This window comes from Cuculus canorus, chromosome 6 (assembly GCF_017976375.1).
Source record: "Cuculus canorus isolate bCucCan1 chromosome 6, bCucCan1.pri, whole genome shotgun sequence".
Classification (NCBI taxonomy): Eukaryota; Metazoa; Chordata; class Aves; order Cuculiformes; family Cuculidae; genus Cuculus; species Cuculus canorus.
This window is the reverse complement of record NC_071406.1, coordinates 13333717-13357970: the sequence shown is the minus strand read 5'-3', so window position 1 is coordinate 13357970 and position 24254 is coordinate 13333717. Positions and strand designations below refer to the sequence as shown.

Sequence of the window (24254 nt, the reverse complement as noted above, 5' to 3'; positions counted from 1 at the left end):
GTAGAAGAATGCAGCCTTGTCTTTCAGTGAGGATTTGAGGGAAGCATTAGTATTCCTTGAACTGCAAAGTTGATTGGGCCCTGAGGACAGAAGAAAGAAGGGTCTCAGGGCAGCCTCTGGTGCCAGAACAAATGTCCAGCATCTGCTGCAGTCTAAGTAAGATGTGTGTTTCTGCTGGAGAAGGGGAGAGGGCAACATGGAACTGGTTATGCGAAGAGTATTTGTAGTTTATGGCTGCTGCTTATCGATTAAGGGATTATCCTGTGTTTTTATGCTGCCCCAGGATTTAATCTGATGATGGGAGGAGGGGGATATTTCTGTACATTTAGGGTGGAGTTTTCTTGATGAGCAGCCAGGAAGAGGGCCCATTTGATAACACTGTATTTATCCCAGAACTTGGCATGGGGATACAGGGGAAGTAGTGGCTCTGGACTTGTCTCAGTGAAAGGCGGGGTGAGCCCACATGCCCTATGGGTTTGGCCATTTGGAAGTAGATTCCCCAATGTCCCTCTGCAGTTGAAGACACAAGAACATGCTTGACCATAAAGAAATACCTGAGATTTCCTTGCCGTCCCACTGAGTGCCTGGCTTTTCCTTTCTGGAGGGCTTTGCTGCCACTACTTCTAGTGCAATACCAAAGTCTGAAATCTTCCTCCGGGAAAAAACATCTCTTCTCGTGTCCTGCTGATGGGCCACAGCCATAATGAGCAGACAGAGCAGGAACCTCTACTCCAGCCTCCCACCGGAGCTCTGTGGGGTCTGATGCGCCAAGGAAACTTTTACCTTTTTACCAAGAAATCTGGACTTTCTGCCCAGCTTTCGGCTGGCTGGAGAGGTGGGCTGGGACATTTGGCAGATGTGGCCAGTGTCACTTGAAAATTCAGCCTTGAATTCTTACTAGTTCAGAAATAGGGTATTTACACCACCTGCATCAGGAGACAAATGGCTTTCAGTTGTGAGCTGTGGTGTTTACACTTACCCTGCAAAGATAATGCTGGTGTAAAGTCAAGCTCCTTCTACTGAAAAGTTATTCCAGGCAGTTCTAAAAGATTTCTTAAAATATGTTGACGGGGTCTGTGTATGAAACAGTATGGAAAGGACAGTGCACACCAGTTAAAACACTGTAAATTGTATCTCAAATGGACTTCTTATAAGAAGAGGCAGCAGGGAAAAAGGCCTGTGGTAAACTTTTTATTGACCTTCATGGGCTGCCATCCACAATGCTGTAACCAATTCTCAGAGCTTTCGGCTCAACCTTTACTGTGCCCTTCCATTCACCAGTTCACATCTCAGTTTTGATCCCTTTCAGTCTTTTGGCTTAAAGCTTCTTGTGTCTTACTTAAGGCTAAAAGATTTTTTTGTTGTTGTTTGAAATATGAAACAATTTTGAGTTCTAAGGAGGTATCTTTAGCTTCTGCAAAACTAAAAAAAAAAAAAAAAAAAAGTGTTTCTTCCATTCAGAGCTAATATACACCGAATAAATAAGATCACAGCTGTTAGTATATCCAAATAACGAGTGCATAAACATAGTCCGTTTTCCAGGTGGGAAAGAATTCGTTTGAATTAGATAGATGAATACAGTTAGATAGATGAAATGTCGCAAACAGGTCAGCTTTTACATTCATATTTATTCTGTGCTCTGGAGTCCATGGAAGTCAATGGAAAACATCTGCTCACTTTAGCAGGTGTTCATTCATGATGAGAGGTAGAAGTAGCAGAGCAAATTGATACAGAAACAGCCACCACCTATCCTGTAAATGTACTTGGGTGGAAATATTACCAAACGTCAGAGAGGGCAATCATACAGAATATCTCACAGAGTGTCTTATTGCTTGTTTTGCTGTGTGGGCATTGGCCCATCAGTTCTTTCTGGTCCTGGGTGAGAAAATTTTCCCATCTCTCAAAGCTGTTCAGGGGAAAGGACTTGAAGGTAAAGATGGTCTTCATCCGAGGTAGAGAGGCACAGAGGATTAGTTTAAGAACTGAAACTCTAATAGATGACTGGAATTAATTTTAAAATAATTTCCTACTTTTATTCAATATGTGACTTTTTAAAAATTCATTTTAACCTATGATGATTTTAGGTTTCTGAACAAAACAGCTTCTAGAACAACAAGAGAAAAACATACCAATTTTTTTTTTTCTTTCAAGAGTGTTGAAGGGGATACTCTGACAGTTTGGAAAGTTCCCCCAACATATTTTCCCAATATCAAAAAGGTCTTGAAACTAACCCCGATCATTTTGATAAGTCAGCATTTTTGAAGGGGAGATGAGAGAGGGAGCACTAGTGATAAATCCTCCCAGGGTTCTCCATCTCTGTGCCTGAAAAAAATGGATCCCGCCCTCATTTACTTCTCTGGACACAGTCACTCCTGAAGAAGTTGTGTGTGATTTTTCCTTTGAAATGTCACTGGACCTCAGGCAACAGAGGATTTTGCTTACGTATTCGAGTGGCTGTCAGTCAGCCTGTATTGTACACCTTGCCTGTGTGTACAGCTGTACTAATGCTTATGTTTGCTGCTGCCTGGTATCGTTTAACAGTTGTGCTCAGTGTCCTCAGATCATGGGATTAGGTCAGGCCAATTTTATTATTAAGAGCAATCCTAGTGCTGCTAATTTTGAAAAGATTTCCTCTTCCTAAATGCACTAGTGAGTGCTTCTCTGTGTGGTTAAACTCCTTTTCCGTTTCCCAATCTCTTCTCTATCCAGGCACCTGGGGTAGGCTGTCATTGGGAAGAGAGGAATTATTCATCTATAGCATGATTTTAGGTCACAGCTTTCCCTGGAAGCCCACAAGACCTGAGCAACTTTTGTGTAAAGCATCAGCCCAACCTATTGGATCTGCTATCAAACACTTTAGATAACCCACGGCACTCGCAATATCTAGATTAGAGCAGATGCCAACACAGTGCACAATACTGGTTTGGGGCTAGAGAGGTCCCCAGCCAGCTTGCAAATCTGACAGCTTCCAGTAGAGTTTTATATGGGGGAAAAATGACATACATTTGTGCAGCAGAGACGAGTGCCTGCGGTGGAAGCACTTCGAAAACCCAGGTTTCTGTTGGACATTGGGACATCTTCCCTATGCAAATTAATGGTGACCAATGGCTGAACCAGCACTGTGGACATAAATCATGGGAAGGAACAGCGAGAAATGAGTACACGGCTTTTCTTCCTATTTAGTAATTTATCAAGAGAAGTGGCACATTAATAAACAGATCTCCCTTGAGGTGTGGGAGTAACAGAGATAAATATGACTGTCAAATCTGGCCTGCTTCCTTCTGTTAGAGAAGGAGGAGACTGTGGGAATGCAAATGCAGAAAACAGTATCTATATCTGGGAAGACACATATTATTCGTAGGACAGAAACACTGACAACCCAGCTGGGATGGAGCCCCATTGCGCTAGATGCAATATATACTGAATAAAACACAAACCCCATCTGAAGGGGCTCATCTAAATAGATGACACTGTGAAACAGGGACACAGAAAGAAAAAACAACTTGCTCAAAGAGATATGTCGGGGGGGACTGGGAACAGCACCCAGGTCTTCATAGGTCATGGCCTGTGTATTAAATCAAGATGTCTTATAGTCAGAAGGAAAAACAAAACAAAAAAAAAAGAGAGAAAAGAAATAAAAAGGAAAAGAAAAAATGGTTTAATTAGTTCAAATCAATACAGTTGCAGACAGAGCGCAGTTTTGACCATTATGATCTAGAGTCACCCAACCCTTATATTACTTGGTCCAGAGCTATGGCAGGGCCCAAATTGCATGAACCAGTGTGAAACCAAGTTTGAGCCAAGGACTCTTCATCCTTTATTGGATGCAGATCATTGCCACCAAGGATGAGGTACTTAATGCCTTCTTTGCTTCAGTCTTTAACAGTCAGACCAGTTATCTGCAGGACATTCAGTCCTCTGATCAGAAAGACAGGGATGGAGAGCAGAATAAACCCCCATAATCCAGGAAGAAGCAGTTAGTGACCTGCTGTGCCACTTGAATGCTCACAAGTCTATGGGGATGGATGGGATCCACCAAAGAGTACTGGGGGAGCTGGAGGAGGAGCTTGCCAAGCCACTCTCCGTCATTTATCAGCAGACCTGGTTAACAGGAGAGGAGGTCCCAGGTGGCTGGAGGCTTGCCAATGTGACACCCATTTACAAGAAGGACTGGAAGGAGGATCCAAGGAACTACAGGCCTGTCAGCCTGACCTCAATTATGGAGCGGTTCGTCTTGAATGTGTTCACTAGGCTGGGAATCGGGCCAAGCCACCAGGGGTTCATGAAAGGCAAGTCATGTTTGACCAACCTAATCTCCTTCTATGACCAGGTGACCCACCTGGTGGATGAAGGTAAGGCTGTGGATCTTGTCTACCTGGACTTTAGTAAAGCCTTTGGTGCTGTCTCCCACAGCATTCTCCTAGAGAAGCTGGCAGCTCATGGCTTAGACATGTGTACTCTTTGCTGGGTAAAAACTAGTTGTATGGCTGAGCCCAGAGAGTTGTGGTGAACTGAGTTAAATCCAGGTGGTGGCTGGTCACAAGCGATGTTCCCCAGGGTTCAGTGTTGTGGCTGGTTCTGTTTAATATCTTTACCAATGATCTGGATGATGGGATTGAGTGCTCCCTCAATAAGTTTGCAGAGGACACCAAATCAGGCTGTAGTATCAATCTGCTCAAGGGCAGGAAGAGTCTACTGAGCAATCTGGACAAACTGGATTTATGGGTCAAGGTCAATGTTACAATGTTTAACAAGGCCAAATGCTGGGTCCTGCACTTGGGACGCAATAGCCCCATGCAATGTTACAGGCTTAGAGAAGACAGAAAAGGACTTGGGGGTGTTGGTTGACAGCCAGCTGAACATGAGCCAGCAGTGTGCTCAGGTGGCCATGAAGGCCAACAGCATCCTGGCTGGTATGAGAAGTGGCGTGGCCAGCAGGAGAAGGGAAGTGGTTGTCCCCCTGTACTCAGCACTGGTAAGGCCGCACCCCAAATACTGTGTTCAGTTTTCGGCCTCTCAAAAAAAGAAAGACATTGACTTGCTGGAGCTTGTCCAGAGAAGGGCAACAAAGCTGGTCAAGTGTCTGGAACATAAGTCTTGTGCGGAATGGCTGAGGGGACTGGGGTGTTTAGTCTGGAGAAGAGGAGGCTGAGGAAAGACCTTCTTGTTCTTTACAGCTTCCTGAAAGGAGGCTAAGATGGGTGTTTGTCTCTTCTCCCAAGCAACTAGTTGCAGGACAAGAGGAAATGGCCTCAAGTTGCACCAGTGGAGGTTTAGGTTGGACATTAGGAAAAATGTCTTTACTGAAAGAGTGGTCAAGCACCACTCCTTCAGGAACAGGCTGGGGCTGCCCAGGGAAGTGATGGAGTCTCCATCCCTGCAGGTGGTCAAAAAACATGCAGACGTGGCATTTCGGGACATGGTCTAGTAGGCACAGTGATGTTAGACTGTTGTTGGACTTGATGATCTTAGAGTTTTTTTTCCAACCCTAATGATTCAATGGTTCTATGAAGTTTGGGGATGCTCCACTCCTGCCTTTGGGCAGGATCAGCCATCACTGAGGGGAATTTGTTTACTCATTTTAATTTTGCCTCCATAGTGTTTGGAAGGTTTGAATCTAGTTCCTCCAAATCATGGGACAGCTGTAACACTCAGGAATTGATTTTTACGGACCAGTGTGTTCTTTCTGTTTGCTACCTGGTCCTTAAGTCATGTTTTCAAGGTTCCCCCTGCCCTGTGGTGCTGCAAAATGTGGTTATACAAAATGCTATAAGAAAAACATGCTTAGTAGCTGTACAACAGCTGGATTTTTAGGAAACATCCCCAGTATTGTCTGTACTGCACCTAGCAACTCTTGAAGCTTCTTAAGTGTAGAACTAAAGTCACAAGACTGCTTGGTTCAAGTAACAGCTTGGCCTTGGACTTCCAGTGGGACCTTGGACAAGTCATTTTTCATGTGCAACAAGGGACATTATGGATAATAAGGACACGAAGGTGCTACACCCTATTGATTACACAGCATCCAGGCATGGTCATGACAGAGCCACTTATGTACCCAGATGAGTCATGTGGAGAATGGGAGGCTGCAACCCAATCACTAGCCTCAGGGAAATATTGACAAAAATTTCTGCAAGGCAATACAAATTAAGGAACTCTTTGGTCATGCTGGCAGGATATATTTTACCTCCTTTTACATCCTATTCACCTTCTCCCATACCAGCATAGTCATCAGGACAGAAAATTTATGCTCTTGCAAAGTGCGGGGCTTGTATTTGGTGATATGCAATCAAAATCAGTCCCTCCAACCAACTAGAGGAAAAAAGTTCATATTGCCTGTCTGAGCAAGCCACTGTTTTATTCACAGTGTTTAATAAGATATACCCACAGCAAGATTTCTGAGGAGAGCACTGCTGGAAAAGACAAGTAGTTCAATGCTTTGCTCATTGAGGGAGCAACCCCCTACATCAATACAGGTCAGGGGTTGACTGGCTGGAAAGCAGCCCTGCAAAGAAGGACCTGGGAGTCCTGGAAGTCATCAAGTCCACAATGAGCCGTTAATGTGCCCTCACAGCCGAGAAGGCCAATAGTATCCTGGGATGTGTCAGGAAGAGTGTGGCTGGCAGGTTGAGGAAGTTTACCCTCCCCCTCTACTCTGCCCTAGTGAGGTGGCATCTGGAGTACTGTGTCCAGTTCTGAGCTCCTCAATTCAAGATAGACAAGGAACTGCTGTAAAGAGTCCAGCGGAAGGCCATGAAGATGATTAGAGGACTGGAGCATCTCTCTTACGAGGAAAAGCTGAGTGAGCTCAGTCTATTTAGCCTGGAAAAGGGAAGATTGAGAGGGGACCTCATGAACACGTAAATATCCAAGGAACAAGTGTCAAGAGGATGGGCCAGAGTCTTTTTGGTGGCGCCCAGCGACAGGAGAAGAGGCAACAGGCACAAACTAGAGCCCAGGAAGTTCCACCTGAACTTGAGGAAAAGCTTCTTTACTGTGACAGTGACAGAACACTGGATCAGGCTGGCCAGAGAGTTTGTGGAGTCTCCTCTAGAGATATTCAAAACCCACCTGGACACGTCCCTATGCAACCTTCTCTAGGTGAACCTGTTTTAGCAGAAGGATTGCACTGGATGATCTCCAAAGGTTCCTTCCAACACCGACCATTCTGTGATTCTGTCACTGAAGGAGCTGGAGAAACTGAGCCCTCCTGCACACCTGGTTGCATGATGGGGATTACTTGCCAAACCCCATGTACAAGTAGCGTATTTTAGTCTTAGAAATCTTGGGTTTTTTAAAAAAGCAAGTGACCTGAATGCTGCTCTCATTGCTTTGGAGAGATGAGCCGTTCTGGGCAGGGCTGGGACTGGGGCTGGCTTTGGATCTGGTACCCTGGTATCTGAGAACGTTGTGGTAACGCCCATCTCCAGCTCCCATCCGTGCCACCCTGGAGATTTGTAGGTGAGTCAGGCCTGGGCAGAGTTTCCTCTGGATTAAGTCATTTGTTCCAGTCAGCAGTGCCGAAACACTGGGGAAGGCCAAATCTGTGCAGTATTAACTCGCCGTGTACTGCACATCCACAAATGGGGCTGGCAGTGTTGGAAATGACTTCATGCCCGAATGATTGACAATTGCTAATAGGGTCCAGGCACTGGCAGGTCTCTTTGGAGGGGGAGAGCTTGAACTTCGTGCCTGAGCTGCCAAATTGGTTTTCTTAAAACTCTTAATTTACTTTTGGGTCTCCTTTGTTAATTGGATGGTGAGCATTGTGCTCATGCTCATTTGGTTTCCGCTCCCTCCACACACAAGCCTATGCACCATTTCCTAGGATCGCTTCAGCTGTGTTGTGCGGCAACTCTGGCCCTCTGCTCCTGCCATCGAGTCAACAGGGACAGCTGCGCTCAGGAAAACTTTGCAGGGCCTTTTCCTCTTGATTTAGAGTTAATTTGGTGCAAATGAACGGGGGTGATGGCCAGGCTTCTGTTTATCCCGCAAGGAGGGAGAAGCAAGTGGACATTCATGGTGCTGCATGACCCTTGTCATTCAGCATCCAGCAGAGAGGAAACCTCCTGTCAAAGTGCAGCTGGTCCCTGCACTGCTTCTGACTCCTGAGCATCCCACAGCAGTCACGAGTGCAGGAGGTCTCAACACCTTCTGTCCCCCTGGAGGAAGGGAGCAACCCGCTGGTTTTTGCTGACAAAGTCTCTTTCCTACAGTGTCCAGGTTTTCGAGCCCACGGGTGACTCCAAGATTAAGCCGAAAACGAGCACTGTCTATCTCCCCGCTGTCTGATGCCAGCATTGATCTCCAGACAATGATCAGGACCTCCCCAAACTCTCTTGTGGCATATATCAACAACTCCAGAAGCAGTTCAGCAGCAAGTGGCTCCTACGGCCATCTATCTGCCGGGACAATCAGGTAAAGCTCTGGGACCGGCTCTGTTCAGCTGCATAATAATTGTCCCAAATGGAAGGGAGCCCTTCCAGCAAGGGAGGCCTTCCCTTCATTGCAGCCTCATGCTTTTGTGCGTTGGGGCTGGGCAGCATATTAAATCAAGACCCCCATCTGGTTTTGCATGTGGAAGGGTACTTTGTGGCATATGGGAGGGAGATGTTGCTGGATTGGGGTTATTGATTACCAGATTTCTAGTAATTACAGTATGATCATGCCTCTCTGCAAGGAGGAACAGAGAATAAATTCATTTAAAAATGCTGATTATGAACAATTGGACTCTGATTTAAGAGATTGCCTGAAAGTATTCTCCAAATTATTGGTCCACATCCTTAAAAAAAATGTTGCCTGGGTGGATTTAAGACTAATTCTAAAAACATATTTAAAACAAATCTAAGCCCTTGAGTAAAGTTTTGCTCAAACCTTAATTAAAAGGCACTTCTTCCAGGCAATTCACTGTTGTCAATTCCTGCTGTGATTACTTCACCCAAGTTTCACAATTTTATTATTCTTTTTATTACCTAACTGTTAAAAATGTTAGTTCTAATTAACACTGATGTTGCAAAGCAAGGGTTTATAAAGATTACATACTCCTAAAATTTGTAGGGGAAAACAGAGACATTGTTATTAGTAACTGTAACATTAATTTTATCAGTTACTTTATCCAGCAGCATCATTTAGAAATTGACTGTAGAATCAAACATAATGTTAACTTAAACAAATAGCAACTTCTTGTCTGGTAAACATATTTCTCTAGTCTTGTCACCTGTTGTTTTTAACTGGGAATACCTGTAGTATCTCATCTTACACTCAGATTTTAAGCTTTTCAGGGTAGCATCTGATATTTTCAACAAATCAGTAGAGTGCAGAATCTGACCAAATGGTCAGTTGTTTGCCTCTGAGGGAGTAATCAAGTTGTAATACTGGATTTGAAATTCTTCTCAGTATTCTAAAGGTGTATCTTGAATTTCAGGAATTGTAAAATGGGTTACATATATAACAGGATAGATGTCAGCAATGTGAGGTGAAAAGATTTTTTTATTATTATTTTAACAATGTCTTAGTGGGAAGAATGAAATCCTTTCTCAACTACTCAGACCAGGATCCAGTAGTACTTCAGAAAGGCATTTTTGGATTTTGCTGTAACATAACAAAGCTGTGCAGCAGCCTGCCATCACACCTCATTTGCTGTAGTGTGTATTTAACTCCCAGAGCTCTTTTATACTGTAGCAACTTTTACCCTTTATTCTTTTGGTCAAGTTGTTATTAACTGGTTTGGAACAGAAATACTAATTGTATGGTTACCAGCAAATAAGGATTTTTTTCTAAAAACAAAATTGGAAATTAAGTGTGTCGCTAATTATGGCCCTGATGTCTGAACACTGACACTGTGGGCAGTTTTAGAGATGTGAGAGAAAATACCATGACAGTAAAGGTTCAGTGCAACCACCTCTTAAAGGTGACAAATAATCAATTTTGAGGCTGAGAGTCTATGTTTCGTGCATCACCTGCCAAAAGCATGGGCAGCAGAGCGTCTCCTGTGCTTCTTCATCACTGTGAAGGAGACTCAACCCTGGGAGTAAACCACTTGTTTCCACAAGCAGTGCTTCATTTTTAATGCTGTTGACTGTTGCATCCTGACTCAGACCTGGTACCCACAGTCAGCACCCAAGCAACCAAGAACTGGTGGTGTTTCTGGTCACTGCTGACCTAGATCGGAGCTGAACCAGTGACCTACATATGAAGGGTGACATACTTCAGCAGTCCCCTGAGCTAGCGCTCCCCTTACCTGAATGCAGAGTAAACTACATGGTTTTGGACTGTGTGAAACGGATAGTTATTCATCCCTGCTGTGCTCTCTGCCAGATGAGCCACGTGATACTGATTTTTTGTATACAGGACAGCGTAACTCCAGGGTTGCAAGTCTGCAGAACACGTCTGCCTGGGAAAACCTAGAGACTGCAAAGCCAGATGTGTTCAAGTCCCATCTTCTTCTGCACTCTCTGCCAAGGGCTTTGACTGTTTTTAAACACAGGAAGCAAAGAAATTACCATCAGTCTGATACATGGATCAAAATGATTCACAAGTTTGCTGAGGCACACAGAAGACAAGTCCTGTCTTTGCATTAAAGCAAACTGTCAGGTATATCGTGGCTTTGAAGGCATCTACACAGCCTATCTCCTGGAGTTTTCAGGAAGCTAGACTTGTCTCAGTCACTAGCCAATATGATAAATGTTGTTTAAAATAACTCCTCATCATTTTTCCTCCTCCTATTTCTTCAGCCCGGCGTTCAGCTTCCCCCACCCGATTAACCCCGTGACGTACCAGCAGATCCTGACTCAGCAGAGAGGCCTGAGCTCAGCCTTCGGACACACTCCTCCCCTGATCCAGCCATCCCCAACCTTCCCCCCGCGGCAGCATATGGCGGTCATCTCTGTCAACCCACCGCCAGCACAGATCAGCAGCAATAGCAACTGCATCTCTGACTCCAGCCAGGTAGGGACAGCCATTTTGTTCTCTCTGTGCATAGGACGAAGGGAAATGAAAGCATGTTCTCTATGGAATGGGTGCTACCCTTCGTGGTGGCTGTGGAGTTTTACCCACTCTCTTTTCACTCACACTTCCCTTTACACTGCCTTTTCTTCCTCCAAACAAAATGTTTCTGGATTAGTCACAGCCAAGTTTTGCATCCACCTTCCTTCTTTGCATACACACCCATGCAGGAACCAATGGCCTTGGTCCATCAAAGCCTCGAAGATGAGGCACATGTCATCTCGGGCAGCAAATCTCCTTGAACATGTCATATGTGCTATTGAAGTCCAGCGATATCAGCACGTGCTGGAGTGATTTGATGGTTAAATACCCAAACACTGTGAACCAAGCTCCATCAGTTCCTTTACCAGTCTCTCCTTCCTTTTTTTCTACTGGCGTGAGCCATGCTGATGGTTCTAAAACACCTTGTTCCTCTTCTCTTTAACAAATAAATGCATCCCACCTAGGTCCTCTAGCTATTTTATGTATTATTCCTTCTTTTTCAGTAACTTTCTTTCTTCGGGTATCCCTGCAGTTGATTTTTATTGTTAAGGTTTGCAAAACTAGGGGTCACATTTTGAAAACTAGGAATGCCATATTTTGTATAAAATCCCACACCTCAAATGCATCCTTGTAAATACCCGTGACTTCATACAGGCACATGCATGTGTGCAGAAGCCCTCCACATATACAGGGTTAGTGAATGCATCTAGCACGTTTTTAATAATTTTTCCTGCCCGTTTTCATTGCCTGGCAGTTTAAATTGCAGTTGCTTTGCTCCCGAAAGACTTATTTCAACTCATTTCACACCCATTTCAAATTGTTGTTTTAGTTCTATCATACTGAGCTTTTCAGACTGGTTTATTGTTTTAGGGTTTCTCCTGGCTGCTGCATGGCAAACTCTGTTTGTTATTGAAAGTTATTTGATTGATTGGTTTTGTTTTCTTCTTACAAACTGGCTACCAAAATAATGTTGCTGTTGGGAGTTAGTCTCTGTTTAATAACTTGCAGGACCGATATTGAGCAATTAGCAAGAGTGTATTTAAAATCTTAATGTTCCAATTTTATGCACATACAATGGGATGTTTTTTCTCCTGAAGTCATTTTCATTTTTGAAGAGCTTAGCAAAATATACACATCACCTTTCATGCACCCAGCCCTCCAGAGCCCTCGCACGTAACCAGAGTCCCCACTCCCCACAGGAATTCATTTTCTCAACAAATCATTTCATCACATTGAGAAATAAAATCGTGGCTTGGGTGGGGGCTGCATAAGGTTTTGGTGGTTTCAACAGGGACTGAATAACGCTGAAATGGAGCAGTAGCAGTGAGGCCAGGCTCACTGGTGAGCGTGCAGAAGCTGACACTGTCTTTGATTCTTCCCTTTCTTCCATCTCTCTGCTTTGCACAAGTCCACATGGCAATTACGGCCGGCAGACCAATACCCCATTGTCCCGGCTGCTCCTGAAGTTTGACTGATTTTTCAGATAACTTTAAATGAAGAGGTGGGCTGCAGCCAGTCTCTCATCCCAAAACCCAGTGCCATATTTTGCCTCATTTTCTTTCCTAGAGCAAACAGAGCAGCGAGTCAGCCGTGAGCAGCACAGTCAATCCAGTAATTAACAAGCGCAGCAAAGTCAAGACTGAAGTTGAGGGCTTGCCCCCAGCATCCCCAACCACACAGGTAATCTTCTTGGTGTGAGATGCGTTGTGGGGCTAAGGCAGTGAGCTGCTGGATTTCATTGTCTTTGGGAATGATACTCTTGGCACTTTTTACTGCAGCTGGGAGCAAGACGTGAAAGTCTGCCAGGTAGGCAGGTGTCTCTGGAGTATGAAGTCCCAGCAGGACACAGGACAGAGCTTCAGTGACTGAGGGAAGCCTTCGATGGGTGCTTGAAACTCAGCTTGCTGTTGCTGTGCTTGGATAAAAAAAAAGGAGGGAGGGAATTTTTCAAGTGTGGTAACTTCAAAAATGTCTGAGTTTTCTCTGCTGCAAAGCAAGCAGCATTAGTGTCTCAGAGCAAACATAGATTGTGAGGGAATCTTGCATGTAGGTAGAAAGCTTGCCCCTACGACTTCTTGATTCAACCAGGCATTGCTCCTAGAAACATCCTTTAAACTGGTGACACAATAATTGACACCAAGAAGGGCCCAAAGGCCTTTGCTTTCTTTGCAGAGCTCTGTGATTGCAAACTGTTTAATGGCTGACAGTATCCATCTGACTGTCCTTTATCACAACTGTAAACTATCAGGAGTGCTCTGGGCACTTCATTTTCATGAAATATTAGGCCGTGTTATTGTCAAGCGAACGCAAGAGTTGATGACAAATTTCTGCTTCTGCCCTGGTTCAGGAGCAGGTCTCAGCATGATGCATGGGGACAGCAACGTGTGCAGTCATCAGGGGGCTGGTAAAATTGATGAAGATAGCATATCAGGGAAAGATAAACATGCTGTAGTCAGCACGATTAGGGCAAAAAGGCATCTCTGGGGCTTTGAGTTTAGGAGTGAATCTATGTGCTGCAGAAGCATATGCCCCCAAAAACCAATCTGGCTACCACCCAGGCTAATAGGGTCACATGTTTATTTCTTGTAGCAAATGAAAAAAGATCTGAAAGCCATCATCTGCTTTCTCAAGCATCCCTATCAGAGGAGCTTTGGGACAGAGAGCTGCTTGCTTGACGGCTGTCATCCTCCATTCTCTGCTCCAGTTTGATGAGGAGCGCACCCAACAGCAAGGAGTGCTTGGGTAGCATTAGCCTGGCTCAGCCCTGCAGCTCTGCCCCAGAGTTTCGTCTGCTGAATCTTATGTGAAATAAGCACTGAAAGGAGGGGGAGAATCATTTAAAGTGGTGCAAGGAGGCTTGATTAGAATAGCAAGGTGAAATTAAGAAAAGGAAAATGAACGCTAATTGGTGTAATAGTTCCTAACAAGGAGATCTGTGAAGTAATTCCCCTAGGGAAATGTAGGCTTCGTGTCCTGCAGCATTTTGGTATTGGCTGGGAAATAACTGGAACGTACCTTGTGAGAGACAATCCATTCTTGGCAAGAACGGATTGAAAAACTGAACATAGTAGTGACTCCTCTTCAGTTAGTCTAAGCAGCAGCAGCTTGTTAAATTTGGGAATTCACGTTCTGCAGGAGACTGCTGAAAATTTGAGTTACAGTTGGTTAATTACTGATACATTTTTTGCAGGGTATGAAGCTTAGCCATCCCAAAAAAGCATGCATGTGTGTGTTTTGTTTTGGAAATGCTGTACTGGAAACGCCTCATATGAATTGTGGTTTGGGTGTTTAAAATCTTTGGCCAGACAGTATCTCCCGTGATGGCCTGTGCTATAAAAAATGCAATCCAGACAAGATTTGTGGAACACAGTAGAGCGACAGGCATGAAAGACCTGTGTTACTGTGCTCTTATGATACCTCAATAGCTCCAGTACAGATTCAGATTAATGTTTAATTAGCCAGAAACTAAACAAGTCCATCCTCTTCAACCAATTACATTTTTTCAACAGACAGTATAAAATTTTGGCAAAATAATGTTTTTAGTACAAAAAATTCACTTTTCCAGAGACCACATGGAGAGAAATGTTTCAGCAAAAATAATGTTCACAGCTCAACCAAATAGGAATTGCAGGAACAAGAAGCTGCTGTTTGAACTTTCTCACAGTATGGTTCTGGGCCCTGATACAGTTTGAATCTCCAGAAGTCTTTCTGTATATTACTACGATCTCCTGTCCCAAGAGCCACCTTACAATACTTCTTTTAAAAAAATTAATAGTTAATTAAAACAAATCTCTTCCTCTCCGTATCTGAGCTTTTGAATTGAAAAGTCATAGCTGGCATGTATGTCATCAGCTAGTCAGTGAAAATTATTGAACTTCTGTACAGTACATCTCACTTTCCAAGCCATATAACACCATAAAGTCATTAATCTTTGCAGCCTCTCAGTAGGCATTGGAAAGGTGTTGGTGAGGAAGGAGATGGCAGACAGGAAGTTTTGGGCACGTCAGAGGCAGTTAGAGACAGGTCGGGCTGTGTCTACCCACATATGAGGACTATTGGAACATCAGATCATGATGATCAGTGTCTGATGTGGTTAGTCACCCAGATGTTCCTGTCTAAATCCGTCCTGAAGGGTGGGACGCACTGTGCTGGGCAGTGGAAGTAATTGGGAGGAAAGGGAATAAAGGGGGTCAAAATCTGCAGGGTTTTGTATTGCTAAATTCCCAAACCAGTATTGGCTGCCGATTGCATTGTCTATAGTGCGAGTGCCTGGCGCACACTAAACCAACAGTTGTCCTTACCTCTAGATTATGTTGTATGTTACACTATTATGCAGGTGTCAATGCTTTAATCCTCATAGCATTGGGGGGCTGGCTAGGTAGAGAACTTAAGGAGAGAGCTTAAGGCATGCCCAGCATTAAACTAACTCACTTATGAGTCTTGACCCTCTAGAGCACTGCTCTGCAACCCACTCATCACGGAGTCTTGCTCAAACTTCCCAAATTTACCTATCTCAAAGAAGTGTTTTGAGGGCTCACAACTTTGTCCCTGTGGAGCACCCTACAGGCATAAATTTCTGAGTTAGAGTTAGGCACAATTTTCTCTTCTATTGAAAGACGCATAAAACAGGAGCTCCCGCTCCCCAGCTCGTGTCAGGTGAGTGTGGTAACCACTAGCCTCTGACTGCTCTGTGGTTTCTTCATGCTTGTATTTGTCCACACCCCCAGATCAGAAGATTTGGTCCAGCAAATGATGAAACCAAAGGTCAAAAGCCAGCCTTTTTCTTTCTTTAGCCTTTCCTGTGACTGCCCACCACCTGGCTGGAGCCGCTACTGCTGCAGCCATGGCTTCGGGCTGTTTCGTGTCTTGTCATTAACTCTGACCCATTTCTATCAAAACTCTGTAACTCATTATTTTGCTGTAATCAAGGATGTTCTGTTGCCACAATGAGCATCTTATACAATGCACTCTTGTGTGTTGCAGGAGCATCTGACAGACTTGAAAGAAGATCTAGATAAGGATGAATGTAAACAGGAGCCGGAGGTTATTTATGAGACGAACTGTCACTGGGAAGGGTGCACAAAGGAATATGACACTCAAGAGCAGCTCGTCCATGTGAGTAATGGTTGGGAGGAAACCCCAGCGATAAATTTGGGTTTCTGTGCACTTGTCCTCATTTTTTATCACTAGCTGCTGTACAGCCAGAACTCACTCTGGGAGCTACTAAAGGTGCAAATCAGAGATACAGTGTGTAAACACTGCCAAAGCAGGTCGCTGCTCCCTGGGGAGTTGAGCTGCAGGAAGCCTCTCATAGATTATTTGATGTTGCTCTCTTCTCAGCTGCTGAAGCTGCAGTTTTAGCACAACCCAATGACAGAAGGCTCCGTGCAAAGGACCTGGTCTGAAAATGGGGAAGGAGACTGAGGCGTTTCCTCTTCCTTGGCTGGCTTCACTGAACTTCCTCACTCACCCACACCAGCAGTGGGCCAGGGATTGTCCATACTGTCCTCGGACCTTGCCCAGGCTGTGGAAGCCTTTTATGCTGTTGTGACATGAGCTGTGGGGCTGCTTATCACTTAGGGGATGCTAAGTTGACCTACTCAGCTCATCCTTCTCACTAAAACAGAGCAGTTCCAGAGTTTGGAGGTGTGCTTCAGTGTCTCCATCAGGATCTGAAATAGAGAAAGGGAGTTGATCTTTTGAAAATTGGGAAATAGGGCTCCTGTAATCACCACTGTCACTAAACCAGCATCAGAACTGCCCTCTGAAGGATCCTCAAACTAAGTAATTAATCTGATTTTCTATTGTAGTTAATTCCAAGAACCTCTTGTGTGCTTTGCTTCACCTGGGAATCCATGGTTTGATTTCCTTTGCCTTCTGAGGTCAAGAAATGCCTCAAACTTGGAGCCAGTGCCTGTGAAATCAGACACCATCTGTGTCTGAGCTCATTCTGCCTCCAGCCTTACGCCCTCTCAGTCTCATTTTGGGTCTGTAGTTTGACCCCATTTGTTTAAAGCCAGCCCGGAGCTGCTGGGACATCACCATCCCCAACAACCCTGCTGCTTGCAGCAAAGTATTGAATTGAGCAAATTCTGTGACAAGAGCTGCTGTTTTCTTTCCCTTTGGCATTTTGCTGCTTGCCTTAGCCTGGCTTCAAGCCTGCCAGGGCCCATCCATGTGTAATTCACTCTTTCCGAGGGATCATGTCTGCTCTCATCCTTTTTTATATGTCTTCATTTTAGTCATGTTTAGATGCCGCCAAGTAGGTGTCAGTCTCCGTTTCCCCAAGGTCTGCACACAAACATTAGCTTAAAACAGAGGGACCACGCTTTAAATGATAGTTTGGGGCATGTGCTCTTCTTCCATCTAAGGCTAGTATCTGCCCACCTCTGCCAGAAGTCACTGGTTCAATGCAACGAGTCCTTGAGTACAGACAAATTTGGAAATGGTTTTCAGGGCCAAATGAATGATAATGTGCTTAATGGGCTGTGTGTTGCATGCCACAGGGCGTTGCTTTTCCAGGGTTAAACCACAGCAGCCTTTTCAGATGGGCTGGGCTCACATTTGTCCAGCAGTATTTTTGCATTTCCCTCTCAAACATAAGAAAAACTCCTTAAGTGTGCCCAGAGCAAAGTGCAGGGCAGATCTAGGCAGCTCAGCACAATTTATTTCAAGAGAAAACCCAAAGAAAAATATTTCATGGAATGTCCAGGATATTCCTAAATTTGGAAGGTTAAAAAAAATGGAGGCTTCTATACTATGATTACTAGCAACATGGGGTTGTGGATTTAGGATGCCCGAAATAGACATGCAAATGAAATACAGATGTCATGGGCCAACTTCTAAGAAGGTGGTATCCCACCATGCCTGAAAAAATTCCAGCTTGTGTACACAGCAAAGTACCTGGGCATGCAGGCTCCATTCTCCACACACAGTGGGCAACGTGCTTGTGGGAGAAGTGCGTATCAACACAGAACAGCAGGAGTGAGGACGTACTTTTGCCAGCATTACTGCTGCTTCCAGCCCCAAAGGTCACACAATTTGAAAGAAGCCTAAGCAAAGCCTCCAGCCAGGTGGAGATTTGATGAGGGCTATGGAGCTGTAGCTGAAGTGTGGTGAGTTGGGCAACCATGAGTTAATAAGCCTGAAGGAGTACTACAGTCCCCCTCCCATAAATGTGTCTTCCTCTGGCCTAAGCAGGACTGAACAGGCAAGCCAGTGCGCTCCTCAGCTCCTAGTGCTGCCATGCATAGTCTTGCTTGCAAGTCAGACTCCCACGCAAACAGAGCCAGGAGTTATATCTTCCCGTTTTGATCTGGACATGGTTTAGCATGTCCATGGGTCTCCTGGGGGCTTGACCAGATTTCCACCAAGGCTAATCTCTCACATTGACGCCATGTTATAAAAACAAAACTGTAGGCAGCTGATCTCCAAACCTATCCCAAGCCTCTCCCAAACCCAGCCTTCCCTGACCCTCCTGGCACGCAACTTTGGCTCTTGGTGTTTACCCATGGTGCCTGAGCCACCAGCTGAGCAACATGCACTTCTTGCCCCTGGGTAGACCTGGTGCCTCAAGCAAGCACCTGGATTGGGTAGTGGCACACAAAATGCCAGGGCTAGATTCACCCAGGACTGTGAAGGCTAATGACTCTATTTTAACATGGTTTTGTGTCCTTATGCTGCCTTGCCACCCTGAGAGAGTCTCATCCCAAGCCGCAACATGTGTGCTTGGCCTTGGCCAGGAGACGAAGGCTGGAAAAATCTCAGTCCAAAAAAAAAAAAATAATAAAACCCAAACCCAAAGTGGTTTATTTTAGGATTTCCTGTCAGTGAACGTCTTCAAAAAATGCAGGAGTGAGGACAGACATTATTTTTGGCATTGAGACCCCATTCAGAGAGACAAGGCTTCTGCAGGAATGATGTTGCTGATGGGCTGGTCTCCAGCTCTGTTTATTTTTGGTAAGGCTTCATCTGCCCTGGGCTGGGAAAAGGCAACCCTCGTCATCCACCCAGGGTGGATGAAGGTGCCCTTCTGGGCCTGGCTTTTCAGCACACCAGCACAGGATTTGGGGGACTCAAGTATTTAGCAGTAATTGAGACCACCGAGCTTTCCTTGGTGCGTAGCTCACAGATGCTGTAATTTCCTGCCACCTGCCCATGCTGGACAGCAGGTGGATGTCTAGGGCTGGTGTATGGGCTAGTGTGCAAGCAGGTTTAGAATCATAGAATCAGAGATTCAGTTAAGTTGGAAAAGACCTTTAAGATTGAGTCCAGCTTAGGCTTGTCTTCTCCTTTCCCCCATTCTCTAGCAACACCTCAGGAAAGGGTCCCAGCTGCGTCTCCCCAGGAGACACTGAGGGGATTCCTCTCTTCCTAGCTCAGTGGGTCCTCATTACTTTTGCAAACCTCCCATTTATAACTGCTTTAGACCTAGCGCTTCACCTGGGAGTCCACAGTTTGGTTTCCTTTGGCTTCTGGGGTCAAACTCAGACTTCCCTCAAACTCATCCCTCAGACCAGTGCACCTTCCCCTGCAGGACCCACCAGAGCACAGATATGGCTCCCCCATCCCTGGTGTTATCTGTGCACCTGGCACCCAGGTGCAACGCCTGACCACAAGCGCTGGGGAGGGAACAGCTGGCTTTTGAAGCACCACGTGTGCTTTGCTGGCATCAGCTCTTCCAGCAGTGACCTGCTTCTTCCTTCTGTCTTACCAGCACATCAACAATGATCACATCCACGGGGAGAAGAAGGAGTTCGTCTGCCGCTGGCAGGACTGCACGCGGGAGCAGAAGCCCTTCAAGGCTCAGTACATGTTGGTAGTGCACATGCGAAGGCACACTGGAGAGAAGCCACACAAGTGCACGGTGAGCTGGCAGGAATGCATGTTGGATTTATTTAGCAAGTGCGACTTCATTGGTCACAGGAATGTGTATGCAGACACAGGCATGGCTTCAAGCAGGTCTCTCCCAGGGTACCTGCTGGCACCTGACTCGGGCCCAGTCCATCTCTCTGTGTCCAGCTCATAGGTAATGGCGAATTACACCCTAGGGACAGGGTAAGTGGTCAAGGATGGTGGTCGAGCTGTTAGTGGTCAAAACTGCATATCCTTGGGGAAAATAGGTTCAGCTCTACCACAGAGATCTAGACTGACTCAGGACAAATCACTTAAGGTGGAAAACTAGCTGATTTAGCTGCTTGTATCCAGGAAGGAAATCCAGTAACCCCACACCATGGGGAACCACCTAACCCTGGTCGTGTCCATCTCAGCATCACCCAGTACTGCTCCTGGGGCTGCAAGTTTTCTTCGCCTATGTACCTAAGTGTGCACATAAGCCTCCTTCCACCCTGGGGAGCTGGGCCAGTGCTTCCTGCCTCTGCTTTCTTTATCCAGAGGTGAGATCAACCTCTGGGGGCTTAAGCCCCAAGAGGAGCTGAGTTCTCAGACTTCCTTCATGCAAGCATCATTGTGCCTAGTGTTGAATGCTGCCTGACAAAAAGCATGACATGCTATTTTGTGTCTCAGCCATGTGGGTACAGGCTCATCTAGCACCTGGGAGAGCTGGCTCACTTCCTCAACATTCTTGGGATATTAAAGCGCCTATCTGCCCTCATGCATGGAGTCTCTCACCACACTAATGGCTGACATGAGGCAGAGAAGGAGCCCTGACAAGGACCTCTGAGGAGAGAAGCAAACTGTGGAGTTTAGTGGCTGTGGCGAACTGGTAGGAGAGGTGTTTGCCATGTCTTTCCTCATATGGCCTCCAGCTCCACCAGGGGAGGTTCAGGCTGGACATCAGGAAAAAATTTTTCACGGAAAGGGTCATTGGGCACTGGAACAGACTGCCCAGGGAAGTGGTCGAGTCACCTTCTCTGGAAGGAGTTTAAAGGACGGGTGGATGAGGTGTGTTCAGGGATTGATAGGAATGGTTGGACTCAATGATCCAGTAGGTCCTTTCCAACCTAGTCATTCTATGATTTTATGATGTGCTTCAGCCTTTTTTCTTCTTGAAGGTCCATCCCTGTCTTTCGATATCCTCTGCTCCCTGCCTTCTCCTCCTGCCAGTTTTTTCAACTGCCTTCTCCTCCTCCTCTACCGTCAGCATTACACCGTTCCTCTGTCCAGAGTCTCAGGGATAAGTCTCTCTTTCTGCCTGGCAGATATCTAAGCCCTCCTTCCATATCTTCCTCTTCTTCTGCTCCTTTAGTCACTTCCAGCCTCGCTCCCTCCCTGGCTCTGCCCCCGCTCCTGCTTACCAATATTAGGATACATATGATTTGCTTGCTGCATAACTCCTTTATCAGTCTTCCCACCCTGTGCTCATTTAATTTAAAGCACAAGCTCCTGAGGGCACAGGGCCACGTCCTTTGTTTTAATCTTCCAAAGCACTTTGCCCAGTTCTAGTGCTTTACCAATCTTCCTTAAAAATATTGAGGAATATTGATAATGCGCTACAAAGTGAGCAGTGAACGAAAGTGTAGCGCTGCCTTTGCAGGTAGAGGAACTCAGAAAACAAAAACAGCAGGAATTGCATCCTCTTCAGTGCTGTAATGGAGCAGGAAAAAACGCAGCTGCACAATCCTGCCTCTTTCAAGACTCACTTGTATCACACTGGACAATGGCAAAGCCGTGTGTGTTTGAGTGTCAAGCCATCCTCTGCCTCCAGGAGAACTGCAATCCCTCTATATGCGATATGTTGCAGCAACTCACACGGAACTGGAGTACCACTGATTTCCAATTGCCTGGGATACATGGCAGCTCTGCAGACAGTGCCCTTCTTTGGGAGAACATTCCTTGTCCAGATCTGGTGGTGATTTTTCGAAGCACCATTTGTTTCAGACAAGAAGTTTGTGGTAAAGCTACAGATGAGCCCAACTGCAGCCTGAGATTTGGTAACGGATTGTTTTAGCAGTTGACAGCCAGAATTCCCACTGACATAATCAAATCCATGCATAAAAGTGGGAATAACTGCTTTGAACATGCATAGGCTGCTTTGCTGAGAAGCTCTTATTTGAAAATGTGGCCTCAGTACTTTTGCTCTGAATAGCTGCATTTTTGTGTCAGTATCCAACAAAACCAGAATGGATACATGAATCGCCTTGTGCTAAATTCCCTTTGTTTTCCAGCAAGTGGAATGATGTATTTCAATAATTGTAAGCGACTTGAGTTGTAAATGACTGTTTGCACAGGACAAAAGAAGAGAGGGACGTACTGTGCTGCCTCAAAGTTGTGGCATGTCCTATGGGCCAAATGGGCTAATGAAAATTGTCTGAGGAAGGGGAACTGAATCCATCCCACCATGACAAATCTATGGAAAGAATCATCCCTTGCAGGGTGCTTATACTGTACTTGACAAGGTCTGGATATCTTGGAACAGCAGAGCAAGTTTGCCTTATGTCTACCATCTCTGTGCTAGACCTTAAAGGGAAGCTTAAGTAACCCCACTTCTTTTCCAGCTCAACAAAGTTGTATGTGATCAGCCTGTGCCTACATGCTTTATGGGTTTCGTGGGCTGCATGTCTTCCTCATTCCTTAGCAGTGCAGGTGTGTTCTATGCCCATGGAGCACAAGGAGACAGGTACTGTGGCTATTGCATGCAGCTGCCTTTGGCCTCTGCCCTCTGGATACATAGGATCACTCAGCTGCCCACAGGGAAATCAGAGACTGAGCTGTGTCATGACCTGTCCTGCTGTGACACCAGTTTCTTCACTGGCCAAGATTCAAATATAGCAGTGAAGACCTGTCACATCTTGGCTGAACTTGTAGACACATTTAAGTGGTCTGACTAAAACACAACACCTTGCAGCTTGCATTAACGTGCGTTTTAAGGTGCTTCATAGGAAGTGCATCATGGGCTTTTCAATGCTCCCAGATGAACTGTGAGTGCAACACTTAGCTAAAAGTTGGAAGGAAGCCTTGTATTTCTTAAAACCTTTTCCAACATTTGTAAGTTTCCACTTGTTTCGTCAAAGAGCATTTAAGGCAGCCTCCTTGGTTTGAGGTGAAATCTTCCCGTGTTGCAGGCAGGGCAGGTGCAGGGAGAAGTCTCCAGCCCAGCCGGAATGGAGAGTGGCAGGATTTATATCACCCGAAATCTCACCATGTCTCTCAAGCTGCTCCTTCTCGTTGTGTGGGCACCTGGTTTCCTTCCAGAAGGAAGCTTCCTGGACTGTTTTGTCATCCAAAAATCCATCTATCTTCAAGATTGAGAGTTTTGGTTTTCTTAAACTGGTAATGTCAGACAGCCTGACCACAGCATCCTCCAAGAGTAGACCCAAGCTGTAATTTGGGAAACTTCAAAGCTTGCTAGATTATTGCTTGTGTGCTTGAGAATGGTCTGGGCTTTCCAGCACTGGTCCTAGTGAAGTTTCCAGGCTGGTCAAACTGTCAAGAAGCCATCAGTTCTCTGTGCGGGAAGGCGAGAGCCTCCGTTTCCAAGTGTGTTAGCTGCAGAGGGATGGCAGGAGGGGCTAAAAAAGCCCTGGCAGGAGCGGAGGGTGTTCAGCCCTGCTGGAAAAAAGAATCTCTTGTTGAAATGTCAGGTGGGTACCTAACAAGGAGCAGCACCTTAAGTATGACTCACTGCTGAAACTCTCAGCCTGTGAATTCTCCCAACAAAGTGGATGTTGTTCCCTAAAACACAAGCCCTTTAAAGAGAAGTAAGAAAGAAAGAATGAGAAACAGATGAGAAGGGTTTAGGCAGGAGTAAAGTCAAATTTTTCTGGTTAATTAATCACTCCTCCTGTGTTTTTTTTACTTTAGTTTGAGGGTTGCTCCAAAGCCTATTCCCGCCTGGAGAACTTAAAGACACACCTGAGGTCCCACACTGGAGAAAAACCCTATGTCTGTGAACACGAGGGCTGCAATAAAGCCTTTTCCAATGCCTCGGACAGAGCCAAGCACCAGAACAGGACGCATTCCAATGAGGTAAGCCTGGGTTCACCGCAGCTCAACGGAGGGCTTTTTTTTTTTAATTTTGCTGACAATAAACATACACTTTACACACTGGACTCATGTAAAAAGAAACCAACTGTAATGAGAGGTTTTTCTTATTTTTTAATGGGATTTATTTTGCTGGAGAGCCAGACCACATTAACTTTATATTTATGAAAGCCATGTTTGAAATCGTAAACAGATGTTAAAGTATGCAAACTTTTTAATCGGCTTTGGAAATTAAAACAAGCATTTTCCAAATTTATAATTTTTAATAGTGCAAATAGAATTGTACGGTTGTGCATATGGTGCTTAATATTACTGTGGACCAACTCGCA

General features: G+C 45.3%; 1 protein-coding gene across 6 annotated transcripts in view; it reads left to right on the top strand.

The window, feature by feature from the left end:
- The window catches only part of GLI2 (GLI family zinc finger 2), a 197610-nt gene that overhangs the window by 159356 nt on the left and 14000 nt on the right, over window positions 1–24254 (top strand). For 5 of the 6 annotated variants that reach the window (XM_054070500.1, XM_054070501.1, XM_054070504.1 and 2 more), the window contains 6 exons: window positions 8214–8415; window positions 10731–10944; window positions 12550–12663; window positions 15967–16098; window positions 19700–19849; window positions 23746–23910. In XM_054070500.1, the coding sequence (XP_053926475.1) occupies window positions 8214–8415; window positions 10731–10944; window positions 12550–12663; window positions 15967–16098; window positions 19700–19849; window positions 23746–23910 (977 nt within the window). The remainder of the gene's footprint in view (window positions 1–8213; window positions 8416–10730; window positions 10945–12549; window positions 12664–15966; window positions 16099–19699; window positions 19850–23745; window positions 23911–24254) is intronic. The other variant, XM_054070503.1, reaches the window with a different exon arrangement.